The 19,583-nt window shown below is 41.7% G+C and overlaps 1 protein-coding gene and 1 long non-coding RNA gene across 3 annotated transcripts in view; one reads left to right on the top strand and one right to left on the bottom strand.

Annotated features, from left to right (window-relative positions):
* The window catches only part of LOC122552775, a 97,603-nt gene that overhangs the window by 14,290 nt on the left and 63,730 nt on the right, over positions 1–19,583 (top strand). The window lies entirely within an intron of this gene.
* Positions 8,830–16,348, bottom strand: kcng3 (potassium voltage-gated channel, subfamily G, member 3). 2 transcript variants are annotated; one of them, XM_043695697.1, is made up of 2 exons: positions 13,377–16,348; positions 8,830–9,770 (listed from the first exon to the last, which is right to left on the bottom strand). In XM_043695697.1, exons 1-2 carry the CDS (start codon positions 14,012–14,014, stop codon positions 9,125–9,127), a joined length of 1,284 nt encoding a protein of 427 aa, XP_043551632.1. In that variant the 5' UTR covers positions 14,015–16,348; the 3' UTR covers positions 8,830–9,124. The 2 variants fall into 2 exon arrangements, with proteins under 2 accessions (XP_043551632.1, XP_043551633.1); XM_043695698.1 differs by having other exon boundaries at positions 13,407–16,348.

Below are 19,583 nucleotides of genomic sequence, written 5' to 3'. Positions count from 1 at the left end.
TACCAGACAGTAGAATTAATTGATTATTTTCAGATTGGAGGAAGGTTATACTGGAATTCAGCATAGGTCAGAAGTGGGACACTGTTTCTGTGTGTGTATATTAATGACCCAGATTTGGACATCTTCAGCTCTCTGGGGTGGAGGATTCCAAAACTTAGTTGAGATATTTCTCCTCAATGCTAAATAGCCAAACTGTAGAATGAATTACATATGAAGAGTTAAATATTTCACGCATTTTCGATTCAAAAAAGATGCCCTACATTGCAATGGGCAGACTTAAACAGCAACTTAAGACAAAGGCATTTTTTTGTGAATAAAAAAATTGCAAACTGAATTTGAAACTTTGGAAGAAAATTAGTAATATGCCTTCTGCATCCTTCTTAGACATGATTTCTGTGTTCCTATGTTTGTTCAAATTCTGTTTGAAAATAAATTAGGAGTTTTAACTGTAAAATGAAAGGGTCTTAATGATTCGTGTTCAGAAACACACACTCCATATAATCAAATTACTGCAACAAACCATTTGTAGGTGTGTAGTGATAAGGGTCCTAGAAAAATCTTGATGAAAGCACTCCAAGTCAAAATACAACTTTTTAAATTTAATTAATGGAATGAGGCAATTCAGCACCTTATAGAGGTTTACATATTTCCCATTCCTCTTGAGGAGATGGAAGTGATCTGCCTTCTTAAATGAACACTCACATTGCTGTTCAGGATGACATTCCAAAACAAAAGGACCCAGCAATGAGGAAAGAACAATAATATATTTCCAAGTCAGGATCGTGTTTAACTTGGAAGGGAATTTTCCAGAGGTGGTGGTGTTATCATGTGTCTGCTGCTCTTGTAATAGAGATCGTCCTCAAGGTGGGTAGTAGCCATTGGGAAAATTCCCAGCTACACATGCCTGCCTGTGGACTAACTCCTGAGGTGTGAGCCTTATTGCAAGGATTATGTGTACTGTCATACCAGGCACAATATAACCAGAATGACCCTGCAGCCTCCTCTCTTGACCCTGTCAACCGCACACAAACAGACTACTGCGACCCCTCGGACTCATAACGGCACACAAACCAACAGCCACGCTCAGACAACAACTCACCAGCGGTTAAGAAGGCAAGTCCTTCATGGTAACATAGTTGTTGTATGCAGTAATACAAGTAGGAAAAACAGGGAGAATAATATAAAACTGAAGGTACAATGCTAAAGGGGGTGCAAGAAAACTTAGGGTGAAAGTTATTGAAGGGGCAGGGCAGGTTGAGAATTCAAAAATGCGCATATCCTAAGCCCAAGTACCAATAATATGTTAAAGTCAAATCATGTTTTGGTGAGCAAATTGAGAGTTTGGAAGAGGGTAGTGTAGTGTATGTGGAGTTCCAAAAAATTTTACTTTGAACAAAAGCAATTTATCTTATAGTGGTTATTTGGTGAGGTGAAAAGCAGCTTCATAGTAGTTCACTCATAACTCTTTAGAATAACATTCCTTCCCACTGTGGACCATATAAGTGTAGATCATTAAGACTCTCTATAAAGTTTCAATAATTGAGACCACAAGGCTTTTGAAACCATTTAACTTGTTGTAAATAAGTGTCAGCTTGTTAATGGTTGTCTTGGTTCAGACTCATCATGCCTGAGGGCCTGGACAACTGTTAAACAGTTGGAACTCAGTGTGCCTGACAACTCTGGCTGTATGAACCATGCCATCAACTTCACAAAGCTTGGTTCTAGTAGATCAAGTAGTTTCAATGCCCTGTAGTTTCAACTATTGAAACTTTAAGGGATCTGGATGGTTGATACTTATGGTAAAAATGATTTTCTTAACATGGTGTAAAGTTGTGAATGAATCCATCTCAACATTTATTAAACCCTTCCAGCTGTCACTATGTGCAGAAACAATTCAACCCAATGTGTAAAGGGTGAATTGGAATGGATGTGGAGTGTTATACCTTGACATGGATGCCATGTGATTTGTTTGAGGGGACCACTCCTTCATAGGGGGTTATGAATTTCTGTTTTACAGGGTTCCCCCATGCAGATTGAGTCAAGATGTCTCTGATGTGCTACAACTTGTAATTTTTTTAAAACCTATTACAAGAGTGGAATATACTCATCTCCATAGTGGGGTCATTCTGGTTGAGCATGCTGGGGGTCAGCTGGGAATTGAAACTGGCACTTCCAAAAACCAGAAATCCTGAGACTGATGTCAGAAATCCCAGATTAACGTCCCAGATGTCATTTGTAAAGGGTCTCCAAATCAGTGTCTTTGCAATAATTGACCCCATAGATTTCAGAGATGGTGTCTAAAAGATTTTAATGAGTTGCTGCTGTTTCTGTAAATGTAATCATCTCATTTTCTTTCTGCTTTGAAACCTAAGTATTAGTCATATAAGTAAGAGTAAAACATGACAAAAAATGATGATGAAGGGTTTGCAGTCTGTTTTTCAACATACTTGCATATTCATGATAGTTAACCCTTAAATGCAATTAATATGTTACATACCAGTGAATTGTTGCTATTAGCTCAATACAAAACCTTCATTTATGACTTTTCTTATATTTGCTCATAAGATAATGGGATAAAGAAATAAATCCAACACCTAATATGTCATGAGCATATTGGGGTGGATTTTGGTGAGATCATATCCACAGGGATGTTGAACACTTGCTTAAAAGGGAAAGAATGGGGTATAGTGGGAGTGAGGAAATGGTAGGCAGAAGGAATATAGGGAAGGTAATTGGGGACATGAAGAGAAGGTGAGAAGAATGTGAAATTAGGAAGAAAGAAGAATGGGGAATGAGCAATAGAGGTGACAGTTTACCCACATTTCCATCCCCGATGATACCAATTGAGGGCTTTTTGTTTGCCACATTTCCTTTTTGAAAGGAAAGAAAACCTCTCGTTTTAAACAAGTGGAGAGAAGCATAGGGACATGCTGAGGGGAGAGAAGCATGAGAACAAGAGAAAGAACAGACAGAGAAAACAAACAGCAATATAGAGGCAATAATGAAAATGAAATGCTAATGCTGGAAATCTGAAACAATATACACTTGATGGTAAGGTGTAAACTTAATGGTAAGGTCCTAGGGAGTGTTGCTGAACAAAGAGACCTTGGAGTGCAGGTTCATAGCTCCTTGAAAGTGGAGTCACAGGTTGATAGGCTAGTGAAGAAGGCGTTTGGTATGCTTTCTTTTATTGGTCAGAGTACTGAGTACAGGAGTTGGGAGGTCATGTTGCGGTGTACAGGACATTGGTTAGACCACTGTTGGAATATTTCGTGCAATTCTGGTCTCCTTCCTATCGGAAATATGTTGTGAAATTTGAAAGGGTTTCAGTAAAGGTTTACAAGGATGTTGCCAGGCTTGGAGGATTTGAGCTATAGAGAGAGGCTGAACAAGCTGGGGCTGTTTTCCCTGGAGCGTCAGAGGCGGATGGGTGACCTTAGAGGTTTACAAAATTATGAGGAGCATGAATAGGATAAATAGGCAAAGTCTTTTCCCTGGGATCGGGGAGTCCAGAACTAGAGGGCATAGGTTTAGATGAGAGGGGAAAGATATAAAAGAGAGCTACGGGGCAACTCTTTCACACAAAGGGTGGTACGTCTATGGAATGAGCTGCCAGAGGAAGTGGTGGAGGCTGGTACAATTGCAGCATTTAAAAGGCATTTGGATGAGTATATGAATAAGAAGGGTTTGGAAAGATATGGACCGGGTGCTGGCAGGTGGGACTAGATTGGGTTGGGATATCTGGCTGGCATGGACGGGTTGGACCAAAGGGTCTGTTTCCATGCTGTACACCTCTATGACTCTGAGTCTAAATACAGAGAATACTAGCGAAACTCAGCAAGTCTGACTGTGGAAGGAAAAACAGAGTTAACATTTTGAGTTAAGCCACTTCTTCATTAGAAAAGGAGGAAGAATCATATTCAACTAGTCTCTCGCTTTTGGTACTGCCAGAGCTGCTGAGTAGTTCCAGCACTTTCTATCCTTATTTTAGCAACAGGAGGACATCCGAGATGGCTGAGAGCAATGGAATTCTCTGACTTAACACATGCAATGCCATGATAATGTAATAGTATATTAAAAGCTCTTTCATTGAAATTGGAATAATAGAGTATAAATTCCAATCAGAAATTCAATTCAGTAAAACATTGCCCAAAACCCTGAAAAAATGGTTGCAGCTTTCTCCTCAATCTTTTTCCAAAGATATGGTTGGACTTTAGGATATGATCTTGTAGGAATCTGTGTTGTTTGTCAACTGTTTCCAATATAAAACTCTATCGCTGTACTTTCATAGGAAGTGCCTGGGCAACACTAGCATAATGGAATGTTATGGGCCTGGCCTTCAAATCTCACCAAAGCATCTGGGTGAGTTTAAATGTAATTAATAAATCTGGAATAAAATGTTAAGTTTAACTAATTACAGTACAACTGTCAGATTTTTGTCAAAAACAGCACATCTGGTTTCTAAAATCCTTTTAAGGTGGGAAATCTTCGTCCAGACTTCACTGGTCTGCATGTGACTCCAGACCCACAGCAAGAAGGTTGAATTTTAACTGCCTTCTCAATTGGCTAAGCAACCTCTGGATTGTATGGAATCACCCCAATCAAAAAATAAAGCTCTGCAAGTGTACCTCCAGCAGAAGGTCTACATTGTTCTGCTAAATTGACCACTACCATCTTCTTAAAGGCAATTGGTACTGATGCTGGCCTTGCCCATTACAATTGCGTCCCAAGAACAAATAAAAATAATGTGACATGTTACCATAACAGCCTACTCCCCATTGAGCCTCCGATATTCATGTAGACCGTTCCCCGTCTAAATATGTGTGTTTACAGAGATTGTAAAAGTAAAATGCTGACGGAATTCTGCTTTGTTCTGGTCTATCGTGAGTTTGCTCAACTTCATTTCCTGAAGATTATACTTGCCAAAACTCGCAGCTACATGGTATCAGTGAAAATTACAGATTTTCCTTGCAATTTTGATATCACAGTTGAAATAACATCTTTAGCAGCAGGTGATGTACAGAGGCCTAGAAGGGGCTTTGCTTGGTCATTCCGTCAGCTGCCACGGTCAAACTCCATGCCGGAAATCTTCACAAATATTCAGCACCAAGAGCTAAATTCAAGAACTGGCAATTCCTAAAGCAGTTAGATTTGCAGCGTTTTCAGTCGAACTTTGAATCCTTTTTGGTTTTCTCTATTGTTTATTTCGTCCATAATTGTTCCACATTTGATTTTTAAATTTAAAAAAAGCTCGTATAGAAAATACATTTGCTATAAAATTACAAACTAATTAGTCGAAGCTGTGGGCACGTTATAACAAATGGTTTTAATATTTTAAAATAAGTTTTCTGTATACAGTACACTGGAAAACAGAATATCAAGGACCAAAGTAAGCAAAGATTTTTTTTCACGAGAGTCTGAAAGGGACTTGAATTTACGACAGTACCTCGTCGTAGCGTTAATGGGACCGAAATCGACTGGAGCTTTCTCCGCCCTCCCGCCTTCCCTTCCAACGTGAGTTGAGCTGACCTCTTAACAATGCGAGGAGAATCCTCCGCTGCTCAGGCCAATCTGGAACTATTCGCCTACTAGGCGAGTAGTCCATGCTCTATGCTACTTTCTCCCCACCCCCACCCTCGCGAACCCTCTTGCAAGGATGCCTGCCTTGAAGAAGTTTTCCTCCTCTCTCTACAAGAATCTCAGGGAGTCCCTCTCCCACATTTGATAAACGCGTCCATTAGCAAGACTCTATGCTACTTTCTCCCCACCCCCACCCTCCTCTAGCTTATCTCTCCACGCTTCAAACTCTCTGCCTTTATTCCTGATGAGGGGCTTTTGCCCGAAACGTCGATTTTGCTGCTCGTCGGATGCTGCCTGAATTGCTGTGCTCTTCCAGCACCACTGATCCAGATACGGGAACCTCTACTCCATTGAAATCTTCACCGTTTCTTACGCACTTCGATCTTAATGAAGGAAAACGCTTGTCTTAACACTGGGTAGTAACTGGCTGCGAAGGTGCTGACATGCCCCAGGGAAGCATTTCGAGGTGGTACTGCTTGATTTGTATTTTGTTTTTTGCAACTGCTAGAATCTTTCTAAGAGCCGCCGACAATCGTCAAAGATACTTTTTTTGTTTTGCAGGACTTGTGGGTGCAGACGCCCACTTAACCATCCTTAAACGCTGCATCGCTCGAAGGATTAATTTCCAGTCGCTATATCTACCTCAAATGAGGAAATCTGGGCAGGGCTTTGTGAGAACTGGGTAAAAAGATGATCATCCTCAACAGATCGCGGCATTCACCATCTGCGTTTTGTGTGAATGAAGTGACGGTTTTTTTCCACAATACCAGGCAGACTCTTGTGTTTTCATCTATCACTAGATTTTACCACCGGTCTTGAATGGTTTTCACGTTTTTCAAACATGTGTGAAGCATTTTATCCAATGATCTGCCTTGAGGCACTAAACATGCTCACTTTTCTCCCTCGACCAATCTCAAAACCTGATGTGGAGGTTCCGGTGTTGGACTGGAGTGGCTAAAATTGGAAGTCACACTATACCAAGTTATAAAGTCCAACAGGTTTATTTGAAATCATATAAGCTGTCGGCGTGCAGCCCCTTTGTCAGGTTCAGGGAGAGAGCAGCGCACACAGACGGTGTGTAAATCTTACACGCTCGGTCACCTGCAGTAACGTGTTAACTGACACCCTATTCACACTAGTTGTATGATCGTTTGATCTCCCTGCCTATCAACTCTGGGTCTGTGTGCGCTGCTCTCGCACTGCACCTGACGAAGAAGGGGCAGCGCTCTGAAAGTTTGTGTAATTTAAAATAAGCCTGTTTGACTATAACCTAATCTCAAAACAAAAAGATAGAGATTTTCTGGAGTACCGCTTTGAATGACACCGTTTCATGGTCTACCCATTGGAGGTGGGTTCTGTTGCAATCTCCTGTTAAGAGGTTGACCTCAGTCTGATGTGACAGTTCCTACTTAACCGGATGTTGAAATATTCCTAGTGTTTCTGAAAGGTCATGACCTGGTTTGGAAGCCGACTTCAGAACAAAAATAAAGCATGTTTTCTCTTGCTAAAGATGCGTGGGGAAGGTTGGCTGTAGGCTGTCTTCCACTGCCAATGCGTGTGGTCCCCAAGAATCAACCTCAAACTACAACATAATTGTTGTCAATGCTAGTGGTAAAGTCACTGGGCCAGGAGTCCAGGACAAGGTTCTACAGAGATGGGTTCAAACTCCACCGTAGCAGTGGCGGAATTTGAATTCAGTTAATACATCTGAAATACAGCGTAAAGATAATTTCGGTAAAGGTGTCGTGAAACCATCCTTAATTGTTAAAAACCCAAAAGTTCACAAATGTCCTTTAGGCATGGAAATCTACTCTCCTTATTCGGTCTGCCTGCATGTGACTCCAGACCCACAGTATTGTGCCTAGCCGAACTGCCATCAGAGCAAAAAAAAACTATCAAGCCTCTTAGTTTAAGGACAATTGGGGATGCCTTTAACATGGGTGCTGCGTTTGTTATAAAAAATAAAAATGTTGAATTGTGTTCTCCTGCCGCTGGTATTTAGCAGCATGTTAGCAGTATTTGAAAGCTCAGCATGGCCTGGAACTCATGCTGCACCTAACCTAGGAAGACCAGAAACTTCGGGAAATAATACATTACCAACATGCTGGTCCCACGCTGAGTACATACGTGCCAAAGACAATCATTTCGTTTCTTGTCCCAAACCTCTATGTAACAGGTTGATGCATGCGAATCAGCTCTTGCCTAGCTCAAGACTAGAAGCTTCTTCTGAAAAGACTTGAATTTGGCTTCTATAGTGGAGCCATTTGTTAAAATACTTGATAGGAGCTATGAAGAGACGATTCTCGTTACATAATAAGTACGATCCCTTTCCCCTCGCCTTTGAGATAATCAGCTAACTCTGCTCGCGTTATGCCCTAAAATGAAGCGTTTTTCTATTTGCTGATGCTTACCCTAAGACTAATCTACTGTGTCCTCCGCCGCCAAGTTTTACGGCAGAGTTGCTATACACAGGATGGTAAAGGTGCCCTCGAAATGAACAGCTGTCTTCCATTATTTTTCCATTGAGTTCCACTTGGACTGTTTCTGGTACATTCTACAGCTTAACCAGAGGCTGAGTGCACATGTTTGGACTTCACTAGTTGAAATCGGTTTTAGTTTAAACGTTGAAATGGCCGAGTTCTCAAATAAAATGGCAAGCTTTCTGATTGCACCAAGAGTCAATTGGTCCACCGTTCGGGTGAACCGTTATTCTATACCTAGTGATGTTCAGCAAATGAACAAAAGCCTCCCTTCATTCCTGTAATTCTCTTTCACCTCAGCAAGTTCAGCTGAGAAGTTATTTCGTGACCTTCGAGCCACCTGGGCTATCTTGTAAATAATCAAAATGTTTACCCATTCCTTAAGTCTGAGAATGTTCTATTTATATTTTTGACTAACGGATGTGAACAGCTTCACGTCTTTGCTGAGTTGACATTCGATCGCGCGTGAAATTTGATTCAAGAGTGTTTGTAATTCAGCATATTAACTGAAAACAACAAATGCTGGAGATCACAGCGGATCAGGCAGCATCCAGATGAGAGGGTCATCTAGACTCGAAACGTTAGCTTGCTCTCTCTTCGTGCATTTGGATGTGCCAGTATTGGTCTGGGGAGAACAAAGTTAAAAATCACACAACACCAGGTTCTAGTGCAACAGGTTTATTTGGAAGCACTAGCTTGATGAAGGACCAGTGGTCTGAAAGCTAGTGATTCCAAATATACCTGTTGGACTATAACCTGGTGTTGTGTGATTTTTAACTCTGTTCAAGGATGCTGCCTTGACCCACTGTGATCTTCAGCATTTGCTGTTTTCAGTACAGATGCCAGCATCTGCATTAATTTGTTCCACCATATTAATTGCACGGGGCTTCGAAACACGTCTTCCTGCCATAAATGTCTCAAACTGAACGGTGTCTTAATGCTCAGCCTCTGGATTCCCAGTTACCACCACATAGTTGCAATGGTCACAGCACATTAGGCCTGGCTGCTGTATATTGCCCCTTAATGCTCCACACGAGCCTCTCTGCATTTAGTTCACCTCACTCTCAGTTCAGATATTCTAGTGATAAGCTCCGACCACAGCGAGCTGATCTGAATTTGAGCTCATGGTAACAGTGCACGAAGCTGTGGTAGATGAAGGTGATGGGCAGCGCTAGCAGGACGATGCCGCTGACCACACACATTCCTCCCAGAATCCTGCCGGGGATGGTGAAGGGATACATGTCCCCATATCCTACAGTGGTCATGGAGATGATCACCCACCAGCAGGAGGCCGGGATACTGGCATAGGCTGGATTCTTATCCTCCAAGTCGAGTCCGCTTTCCAACAACTGAGCGAGGGCGCCAAATATCGCCATGGCGACGCAGATAAACACCAAGAGCATAACCATCTCCCGGTAGCAACGTTTCAGAGTCAAGCCCAGCGTCTGCAAGCCAATGAAGTGACGAGCAAGTTTGATCACCCAGAAAATCCTCATCATCCTCAGGACCCTGAGGGTCACCCCAGCCCGTTGTAACTGCGAGTTCTCGCCGGTGAAGAAGGACATCAACACCGAGATGTAGTACGGCGTGATGGCCAGGAGGTCAATAATGTTCAGAGGCTTTCTCACAAAGTCGCACTTGTTTTTCGAGACGAGAAACCTCACAATGCACTCGGCGGTGAACCAACCCATGCAGATCGCTTCGATTATCCTATAGACCAACAATAAGAAAAAAAAGTAAAACCAGCCGAAAACGGTTACGAAATATGCGGGGATGAAATGGCAAAGGAACACAATAACATAAATCTACAGAAAGTATACTCCCCTAACAGTCACCCAATCAACGTCCCCGTGCCAGCTATTATGGCTCAGTGGTTAGCACTGCTGCCTCACACCACCAGAGACCCGGGTTCAATTCCAGCCTCCAGTGACTATCTGTGTGGAGCGGGGCATGGATAGGATAAATAGGCAAAGTCTTTTCCCTAGGGTCGGGGAGTCCAGAACTAGAGGGCATAGATTTAGGGTGAGAGGGGAAAGATATAAAAGAGACCTAAGGAGCAGAGGGTGGTATGTGTATGGAATGAGCTGCCAGAGGATGTGGTGGAGGCTGGTACAATTGCAACATTTAAGAGGCATTTGGATGGGTATATGAATAGGAAGGGTTTGGAGGGATATGGGCCGGGTGCTGTCAGGTGGGATTAGATTGGGTTGGGATATCTGGTCGGCATGGACGGGTTCGACCGAAGGGTCTGTTTCCATGCTGTACATCTCTATGACTCCCGTTGTCTGTGTGGGTTTCCTCCGGGTCCTCCGGTTTCCTCCAACAATCCAATGATGTGCAGGTTAGGTGAATTGACCATAGTGTTAGGTGCATTAGTCAGGGATAAATGTAGGGAAATTGGTCTAGCTGGGTTACTCTTCAGAGGGTCGGTGTGGACTTGTTGGGCCGAAGGGCCTGTTTCCACACTGTAGTGAATCTAATCTAGTCTATCCTCTATTACATTTGCCCTGGACAGGTGATAAGCACCGAAGGGTTTAAGCTTTAGGCTAAAATGTCAAAAACGTTCTGCAACTCATGCGAGAGTACAAATTATTGCAAGAAATGGTGGAACCCAGTATTTGTTTGAGGCTCCTGTTTAGCAGCTAACTCTCCGTACAGTGGAACCTATATAAAATCATTATGACTTGCCTAACAGGGAACCGAGGGCTAAAGAGCAACTGACACCCCTGGTTGTAGGAACAAATCTCGATGTTTGCTTCTGGATTTTAGTATTTTAAGGCTTCAATTTTCTCTTTCCTACTCTCTGACTTTTTTTTCGCGTTTCACTTAATTCTGCTGCAAAGCTGGCCATGGTAACGTTTAAGTGCCTACGCCTCAAATTTGTCTTTAGTTCCTCTAAGAAAATTTGACCGCGGGCAGTGTGAAACTAACCTGAAGATAATGTCAACATCCGCACTTTCAAACGTGCAGTCAAGTTTGTAATATTCTGGTTTAACCTTTTATTCCAATACCGACGACAATTGAATTTGCATCTATAGGACAAATTTCTATGTGTACTCCAAGAGAGACGTCAAACCTACAGACTTCAGTGTTATGTGTTTACGTCATCAATCTGTACAGAAAATCAGGTTTTTTATTACAACGTTTATGCACATTACTGCTTTTGAATTGGGGCTATCCTAATGTCTCAGCCAAGCTCCTATCGATCGATGACAGGATTATTTATTTTATTAGAAAAGTCGCTGAGGGATAAGAATTGACTAGCACATAAGGAGAGCTGCATCTGGGAATATTGTCTGGAAACATCTAAATCAGTTGAAGATGGCACTAACTGCAATTACTTTGTACTTTTTTTAACTTGACAGGCGTTACCTCCAAACAGTACAGGCAACCCAAGAGCCAGATTTATAAAGAGCATAAAGCCAATATTGGGCCGGATACACCGATTTTGTTTACATGCCAAAGAATCATTTCTATCCACAGATTTCGTGTCAAAAGGTAAAAACAAGGGCTGCAGATGCTGGAAACCAGAGTCTAGATTAGAGTGGTGCTGGAAAAGCACAGCAGGTCTGGCAGCATCCGAGGAGCAGGTCAAAAGGTGACATCGCCAAAGGCGCCACACTTCCGCCTAGGCAAGCCCCTGGAATAATGCGACCAAATATCTCGACTGCAATTTGAAGATACAACTATAGTCCCACTTGACAGGAGTAAGTTTTTTATATATCATCTACAGGTTTTTCCATTAATTTGGACAGGACATTGTGTCTTGTCACCCTGGTCAAATGAGAAAGGAGGCGCTGGGCATGTTGCAGCCATTTCTGGAGACATTTCTTGAAGAATGTTTAATAAAACTGAGAGAATGAAAGTCGGGCGGACATGGACTTTGATCGGGAGTCGTTTAAAGAGCACAGTAAGAAAGTCTGTGAACTGCAAGGACGCAGTTGAGAAGCTGCGTGTCGGCATATTTTGAAGGATATCAATGATTATGTAATACTGAGAGGAGTGTGAAGATGAACGTTTTACATTGGGCGACAGTAAAATTTAGTCCTGAAGTAGGGTCACTGGATCTCCACAGTTGCTGCTAGACCTACCGAGTATTCCCAACCATTTCTGTTTTTGTTGCAACTAGTCCTTGATGTTCAGAACGAAATAGACTACTGAGTTTCTAATTTATTTCCCAGATGTGTATTTCTTATTAAATGGAAGGATCATTATCGGTGTTATACAAAAGACACATGTTAGTTTTGTAGAATTGTTCCTATCATTATCAGGAGTATCACAAATTGGGATCAGAAGGAGAATGGTTATGAACGAGACTTACATGAAAAAGTTCATTTTTTGAGCAAGCGTATTCCTCTTGCATTTAGTTCAATCCCAAATTCATGATCGAAATAAGTTATATAGAATTGAGAAATATTGACTACATAATTTCAATACCATCCAATCCATGTTACATTTTCTATGTTGGAAATAATTACAGGTCTCGCTTTTGTTTACAAGTTGTAGCATCCAGCGGGAAACTTCTATTGATTTTTCTATCCATGACAGACTCGCCAAAGAAAAAAACAATCCGCCTACAGAGGAAATGTTGTCGGTTGATTGGCCCCCCACTTTGTAATATTTAACATGGTTTGTTCGAGGAGGGACTTTCTGTAAATACTAGGCGCATCTGGCGGCTCCAGGCGTGATTCGCTTTAACATGTGTCAGAGAGAATGGGTGTGCGAGGGGCCGATGTGCTGAGACAGAGAGAAAAAACTTGGGTTACGCACCGTCCTTCACGACCACCCGCCAAATTATTTTTGTAGCTTTGTAGCGTTAAAAATACATAGCCTCTACATTTGTATCCCACAATCAGCCAGGAGCTAAGGGATAGATAATGGCACGGACACCCGTTTTCTTCACGTTTATTTCCATAGATCTTAGAAACGGCATCTCTAACAGCGCACCGCCCCCCCCCCCCGCCCGTACTCCATTGAGCTATCAGATGCGATCAAGCACGCGGAGTGGAGATTGAAACCACTGGCTTCTGGCTTGGAAGCCGCTGTCACTTGGAAAACTACCACTCGTATCTTCATGTGAAAATAGCAATCTACATTCAGTAGCTTCTAACTCGAGCCCTGGCCGCACATCGCGGGAGTTGTGTTTTGTGAAGTTTCGCTTTTGTGAAGTCCAAACACTCTTAGGGGGGAAAAAAAGACACGACAACAGATTTCAACGTCACACAAATAAAGACTTTGCAACCGCATTAATGGACAAAAGACGTTCACACCCATAGAGAAACTTAACACCATAAATTAAGAAGAAGTTATAGATACCCTGATGGTCCCATTAAATTTTCTGTGTACCTGTGCTCCTCCACACTGTTGTTCTCGGCTGTTTTCCAGTCTGGTAGTGTGCTGGCGCACAATACCACCATGGAAACGATAACAAATACCACCGACACGGTTGCCAGAATCTGGGCCGCTACAGACGAGGTGGGCTCCTCAAAAGTCCTCCTCATCCTATCCAGCCATTTCCTATTGGATGAGGAGCTCTTTTTTAACTCCTTTTTCCTCTGCCTTTTCAGCTCTTCCTCCTCCTCGGAGTAGAAGGTATAGGTGTCAGACATCCTGTCATCCAGCCGCCTCTGGCAGCAGTATTCGAGGTTCGAGCGGTCCAGACCCCAGTAAATTAACTCATTGTAAAAGGACAGCTCGCACATGTGAGGGACAAACCGGAGCTTGCCATACTTAACGTAAAGCATAATGAAGCCGAACGCCTCGGAATGCCTGTCAAAAAAATACTCATTTCTCTCCTGATCATAGTCATCGCACACTTCCAGAACCTCTTTCTCCGAGACACAGTTGTGAAGTCTGCTAACCCTTCTGAGGGGGAAGTCCTTGATCATATCCTTCGGGAACGAATATCGGGTTCCCCCAACATTCAGGATCAAGGGGCCGCTTCCAAACTTCATCTTCGAGCAAACCCTGGAGCCGCATGGACTTCCCGGCCCCAGCGCATGGGTTCACTGTAAGGACTGTCGCCCTCACTCCTCAAACACGGCTCAGATCCCTCCCGGTTGCTCTTATCGAGTTTTCAAGGCTGGTGATGCCGAAAAGTTGTCAGACATGTTATTCCCACCTCAGCATTTTCTTGCCTTGCTGCGCGGGGAGAGGTGCCGAATCGAGGGGTTGAGTGCCTGGTTTAATGCTGAAGCTGCTGTGGTTCCTCGGTCTGCCTGCCTCTCTCTCTCTCTCTGAGTGTGGCTCAGCCCCACAGGCGGGTTAACGAGCAGGACTCCAGCACTAGAGTGACGTGAACGGCTTCCACTAACCACAGCGCCCCTTCAACCACAGCCTGCAATCGACAAACAAGACTCTGCAAAAACCATATCCTCGGCACTGTTCCGGGCTCACACGTTAACATTACACCTATATTCGGACTTCCTGATTTGGACTGGCGACTGTTTACAGCATGGAAACAAACCAGACACACTAGATATCTCTCCAGGCTTTGAGGGAGAATGTGTCACGTTCGCCTCGGGTCTGCTAGGACTTTCTTTTGATTTCCAAACACAAAGTTGGGGCCCTCGAGGCATAACCAAAGTTCAAACTATTTGACTCTCGCCTCTCTGTAGCCTTCTTTCCTACTTAGATCCGGCACTTTGTTAAGACCAAGACGCGAGATGGGGACATTAAAACGTAAATCTGGGCGAGGACTTCTGTCGTTACGCTGCATGAGCATTTAGATTTTTTGCCACATTGCAGATTTTAAAGAAGTAATAATCGGGGTAGTTTTTTTTTCTCTTTTGTACATCAAATCGCAATTCAATACAACTTAAGATGACACGAAATGGGATGTAACCATGTCCCGGGCTATTCGCTGTGGAGTGATTATACAGGTCCAACTTCCAGTCAAAGTGATAGGGAACTTAATTAAAATATATTAAATTGACGATTCATGATGTATTATTATTTAATTCTTTACTGACAGCTCTCAAACTAAGGAAAAGCAGCGGGTACTTTAGAAGGAACATAATGTTTGGAACTTCCCACTGATTGCTCTGGTCAATTAGGTTTTTTGCCCTTGGGCAAGTGGAATGACTGTAGTTCCGATGTAATTTCCCATTGCAAACAAGAAAGAACTTGCAATAAAACCAATGGATACATAGCAGTTAGTAACTGAAGGCACAGTCAGTGCAGCTGGAAAAGAGCGAAAATTCAATTCTCATCCAACTCAGGAGATACCTGTGTGAAATGCAGCTTTCTAGTTCTATTACTATTGGAGGCGCTCAGCTGTTTTCAGAGAGTAACGATGTATTACAGGATAAGTACAAGAGGGCTAATATATAGAATGAACATTTCCCTTAGATATCAACGGAAAATGTCTTGGTTGTCCTTTAAGTATGTTTTGAGCCTTTAAGTCAGGCCTGAAGGTAATTTAAGATATGCTGATCATCATTTCCCCCCGTTACTTAAGGCATAGATTTTTGCAATCTAATAAAAAATATTAATAATTCAAAACCTGTATGTTTTTGCTTACCGCTGAACTGAATCAGGACCCCTCCAAGTTCCTGCACCTCGTACATTTGCTACATGTGGCCAAATATGGTACATCAGTAACACAGCAGGGAGGCAAGCAAGGGTCGTCAGAAGGACAGGTCACTGGACTCAAACTGTTCTCTCTCTCTCAGGATGCTGCCAGACCTGCTGAGTTTCTTCAGCACTTTCTGTTTGTGTTTCAGGTTTCCAGTGTCCACAGTTACCGGTTCTTGTAGACGCAAACCTTTTTATTCAATCATCCACTGCAATTGCCAGGCCACCCAGTTCCTGTTTCCTCTGAGATTGTGCAGATGCAGCCGAGAGGATGGGGACAGCCTCGCCTACCTTGCCTCCACTGTAATCAAATTCCTCAGTGGGGGTTTAGCTGTAAACTATGACCGAAGGACGAACAATCTAGTTCTACTGCGGTTGGAAGTGGGTGACGACATAGATATAGTCACCTAGCAAGTCCTGGTCTTCCACCTGAATGCAAAGGCCCTTAAGATGATGGTCAGTAGCTACCGGTACCCAGAAAGAGGGTCAGCACCCGGCAGCTCGATATGACAATCCAGCTGCAATTAGAAAGTCATAACTGTCACCTGAAGGGCCGATAAACGAAGGATAAAATCCTAATTCTTATGTGGCTGGATGCAACTCAAACCAGGAGCAGGAATCTGCAGAAGTCCTCCAGTGCAAATAATCATTTGGATTTTTAAAGGCCCGGTAGCCGTGGTTTAGTAGACAAGAATAACGATTTATTTTAATCAAACCAGTTAGGTAAGTTGAGAACCATTTCAAAGTAATAGGCCTTTATAAAACACTGGTTCGGCCTCAACGGGAATATTGTGTTCAATTCTAAGCGCCTTAATTGAGAAAAGTGTATAAAAAGGTGTGTAAGAATAGTTGGTAGGAGTGAGGAAATTCAGTTACTGTATATGGTTCAGTGAAGCATCGTCCTTCCTCAAAAAAGGCAAGCTTGAGAAGAGAGTTGATAAGTTTCAAAATCAGGAAGTTTCCAAACAGAGTGGATGATGGAAGGCCGTTCCATCGCAGGAGGGTAGAAGGGTAGTAGTCACTTGCTACGACAGAACTAGAGTTTTGCTGAAAAGTGGCACATTTTGTCAAAGTTTTTCATCTTGTATTTCCCTGGACAATTCACAAGAATGCCAATTGAAGGGAAACCCTACATTGATTCTGCATGAAAGAAGAGTTTTGCTTGGTTGGCAAGCAGACTCTGGTAGAGACGTTCCGTAGGGAATGTGCCAATTAATAATGATTGATAGTTAACAGCCAAGGTTTGTTAAAAAGATGTTCATAAATAAATTTAAGTACTGATGCGATGCCAGGTAGGTAGGCTGTTTGTCTCAAACACTGAAAAGGCATGTTAGAAAGCATATCCCTTTGTCTGTTTGCAATAGGCAAGATAGTGATCATACCCCACCAGTCCACAATTGAAAAATCTTCAAAGTGTCCAACATCAGATATCATTCCGTAATTGGACAACATTTACTGGATAATGCTGAGCTTGTGGAGAATTATGCTAACACCAGTTTGGGATTGTCAGTCAGGCTTGCAGTCTAACAATGCCCTTGTGTGTATTTGAAGCTACAGATATTAGTGCACAAAGCCCTGTTCTTTGCAGTCAGAAATAACATGTACATTGTGTTGTAAACTGTGGGATTTACATAGATAGTTTTAATGTTATCTGGTGTTAGTTTGTATTTCTGGTTTTGAGTTAGGAATTGGGGGGTTTCCGTGTGTCTGAAGTTAATAACTTACTTGTACCTTGTAAACTATGGTGATTTATTTTAAAACAGCTTTTGAAACCTGGCTGCAAAATGAATTAGACAATATTACCACTGGACTTTAGTCTATTAAGATGGTCTTGCAAACCAGCACAGTAACAAATGGAGCTTCAAAGCTTTGTTCGATTGTACTGGGAAATGCCAAAGCTGAGAGATAAAGAGAGAAAGAGATACTATCACTTTCACTTTGACCATAAGTTGGACAGTCCTATGAACTATGTAGATTATGATTGCTATGTAGAGTAATGGTCTTCAGAAGGGAATTCTACCTATAATGAATTAGATTACTTTGGAGTGATGAGTTAGAATGAGTCCCAAACTAGAAATGTTGATATTAGTCCTACACTAGGAATGTTGGCATAAAAACCAGAATTCTCCTGCTCCTTGGATGCTACCTGACCTGCTGCGCTTTTCCAGCAACACATTTTCAGCTCTGATCTCCAGCATCTGCAGTCCTCACTTTCTCCTCCATAAAAACCATAAGCAATTACGTACAGCTAAGTACAGTGAATCTCAGGTGTGTAGTAGCTCCAGGAAAGTGCAATCACAGTTCTAGTCTAAAAGTTGAAGTTACAAGTGATTTAAACCTGCTGAAGTGTTAGTTCAGAGACTCTGGCATGAGTATTAAATGGGTAGTGTTTTGAAGTCTGTACCAGGGATGTGGTTTGGGTGCAGTACAAAATCTGTTTTGTTTCTTTTCAATTTATAAAGGAGTGTTTTAGGATTAATAAGATTACATTTTTACTATGTGTTTAAAGTCTTTGAATTTGTGTTATAAGTAGATAGTTTGGATTTTTCTGTTTTATCTATGTTCCTTTAGTAATATATGTTTGTGTTTTGTTGTTAAAACAAAATTTGTAATATTATGTTGAAAACAACAAATACTGGAGATCACAGCAGGTCAGACAGCAACCATGGAGAGAAAGCAATCTAACGTTTCGAGTCTAAATGACTGTTCAATGAAGAGTCATCTGGACTCAAAATGTTAGCTTGCTTTCTGTCCCTGAATGCTGCTTGACCCACTGTGATCTCTAACATTTTTTGTTTTCAGTTCAGATTCCCGCATCTGCAGTAATTTGCTCCTACACTGTAACATCGTGTGCTTTCAGTGAGAGACCACTTAAATTAAAAACAAAACAAATAAAAATATCATCAATCAAGCCATCTGACATATCTGATAATAATGTCATCTGGGAATCATAACCGCTTTTCCTTTGCTTCTTTCAATTAGAAAAAAGGTGACTGTTTCAGAGTAATTGACTTTTGGAAGACAAATTGGAATGCTACTAAATAATGGGTTGAAGACAGTGAAGAAGAAAGTACTTTGCTTTAGGAAATCAGACACAGTATCTATTTTGATGGAGCGAAGAAACACAAGAAGCAGAAAACACTTTTGGGAGTGGTTGATAGGTCCTCTAATAGTTGTTGTAGTTTAGGCAGAATATAATTCAGGAAATTAGAGGTGCATGTAATATGAATAATATTGTTATCATGGGAGCTTTCATCTTAATATAGATTAGCCAAATCCATTTTGCTGATAAATTGTGGAGTAAAAGTTCATGGAATGCATTAAAGTTAAGTTTAAGATTTCAAGATAATTATGTTTGCAGAATCAATTGCGGAACAAGAAATTTAAAATCTAATTTTGGGCAATGATAAAGAGTTAATCAATAACCCTGTGGTAAAAGAGCCTTTAAGCAAGAATAATCATCATATGATAACTATCTAATATTGAGATTGAGGTGAATTTTTAAGATTGAAACTGAGGTTTTAAATCCAAACAAAGCAAAGCATGTTAAGTATGAGTGGTGAGAAAATTAAAAATTTGATGGTAGATAAGAAATGGTAAGCATTTGAAGAATTAATTAATAATTTGCAACAAGTCTCTAAGTAATAAATCCCTCGAGGAACAAGTTTTTCAATAGTGATGGACAAGAGGAGCTACAGTTGTATTAGTTAGAAAGGAAAAACTTATAATGCTCCACAAATAGTGATTAGCTGAACAAGTGGGAGATTTTAGAATTCAACACAGATGATAAATTGATAAAGCAAGAGTAAAGAAAACATGAAAATAAGTTCAAGGGATAGAAACAGATAGTTAAAGCTTCTGTATGTACAGAAAATGTAGAGATTTCATATGAACAATTATAGATCTAAAAACTAAATATGGGCTCCATAGTAGAGCGACAGGAAAAAT

Source organism: Chiloscyllium plagiosum, chromosome 9 (assembly GCF_004010195.1).
Source record: "Chiloscyllium plagiosum isolate BGI_BamShark_2017 chromosome 9, ASM401019v2, whole genome shotgun sequence".
Classification (NCBI taxonomy): domain Eukaryota; kingdom Metazoa; phylum Chordata; class Chondrichthyes; order Orectolobiformes; family Hemiscylliidae; genus Chiloscyllium; species Chiloscyllium plagiosum.
The sequence above is the reverse complement of the archived record's forward strand: the minus strand, read 5'-3'. Positions and strand labels throughout refer to the sequence as shown.

What these genes read in the sequence shown, in the direction of transcription:
- kcng3 (XM_043695697.1), bottom strand. Translation starts at nt 14,014, where the DNA reads ATGAAGTTTGGAAGCGGCCCCTTGATCCTGAATGTTGGGGGAACCCGA. An exon ending in AATTTAATGGGACCATCAGG is followed by an intron (nt 9,771 to 13,376) that starts GTATCTATAACT and finishes GTTGGTCTATAG; the next exon opens with GATAATCGAAGCGATCTGCA.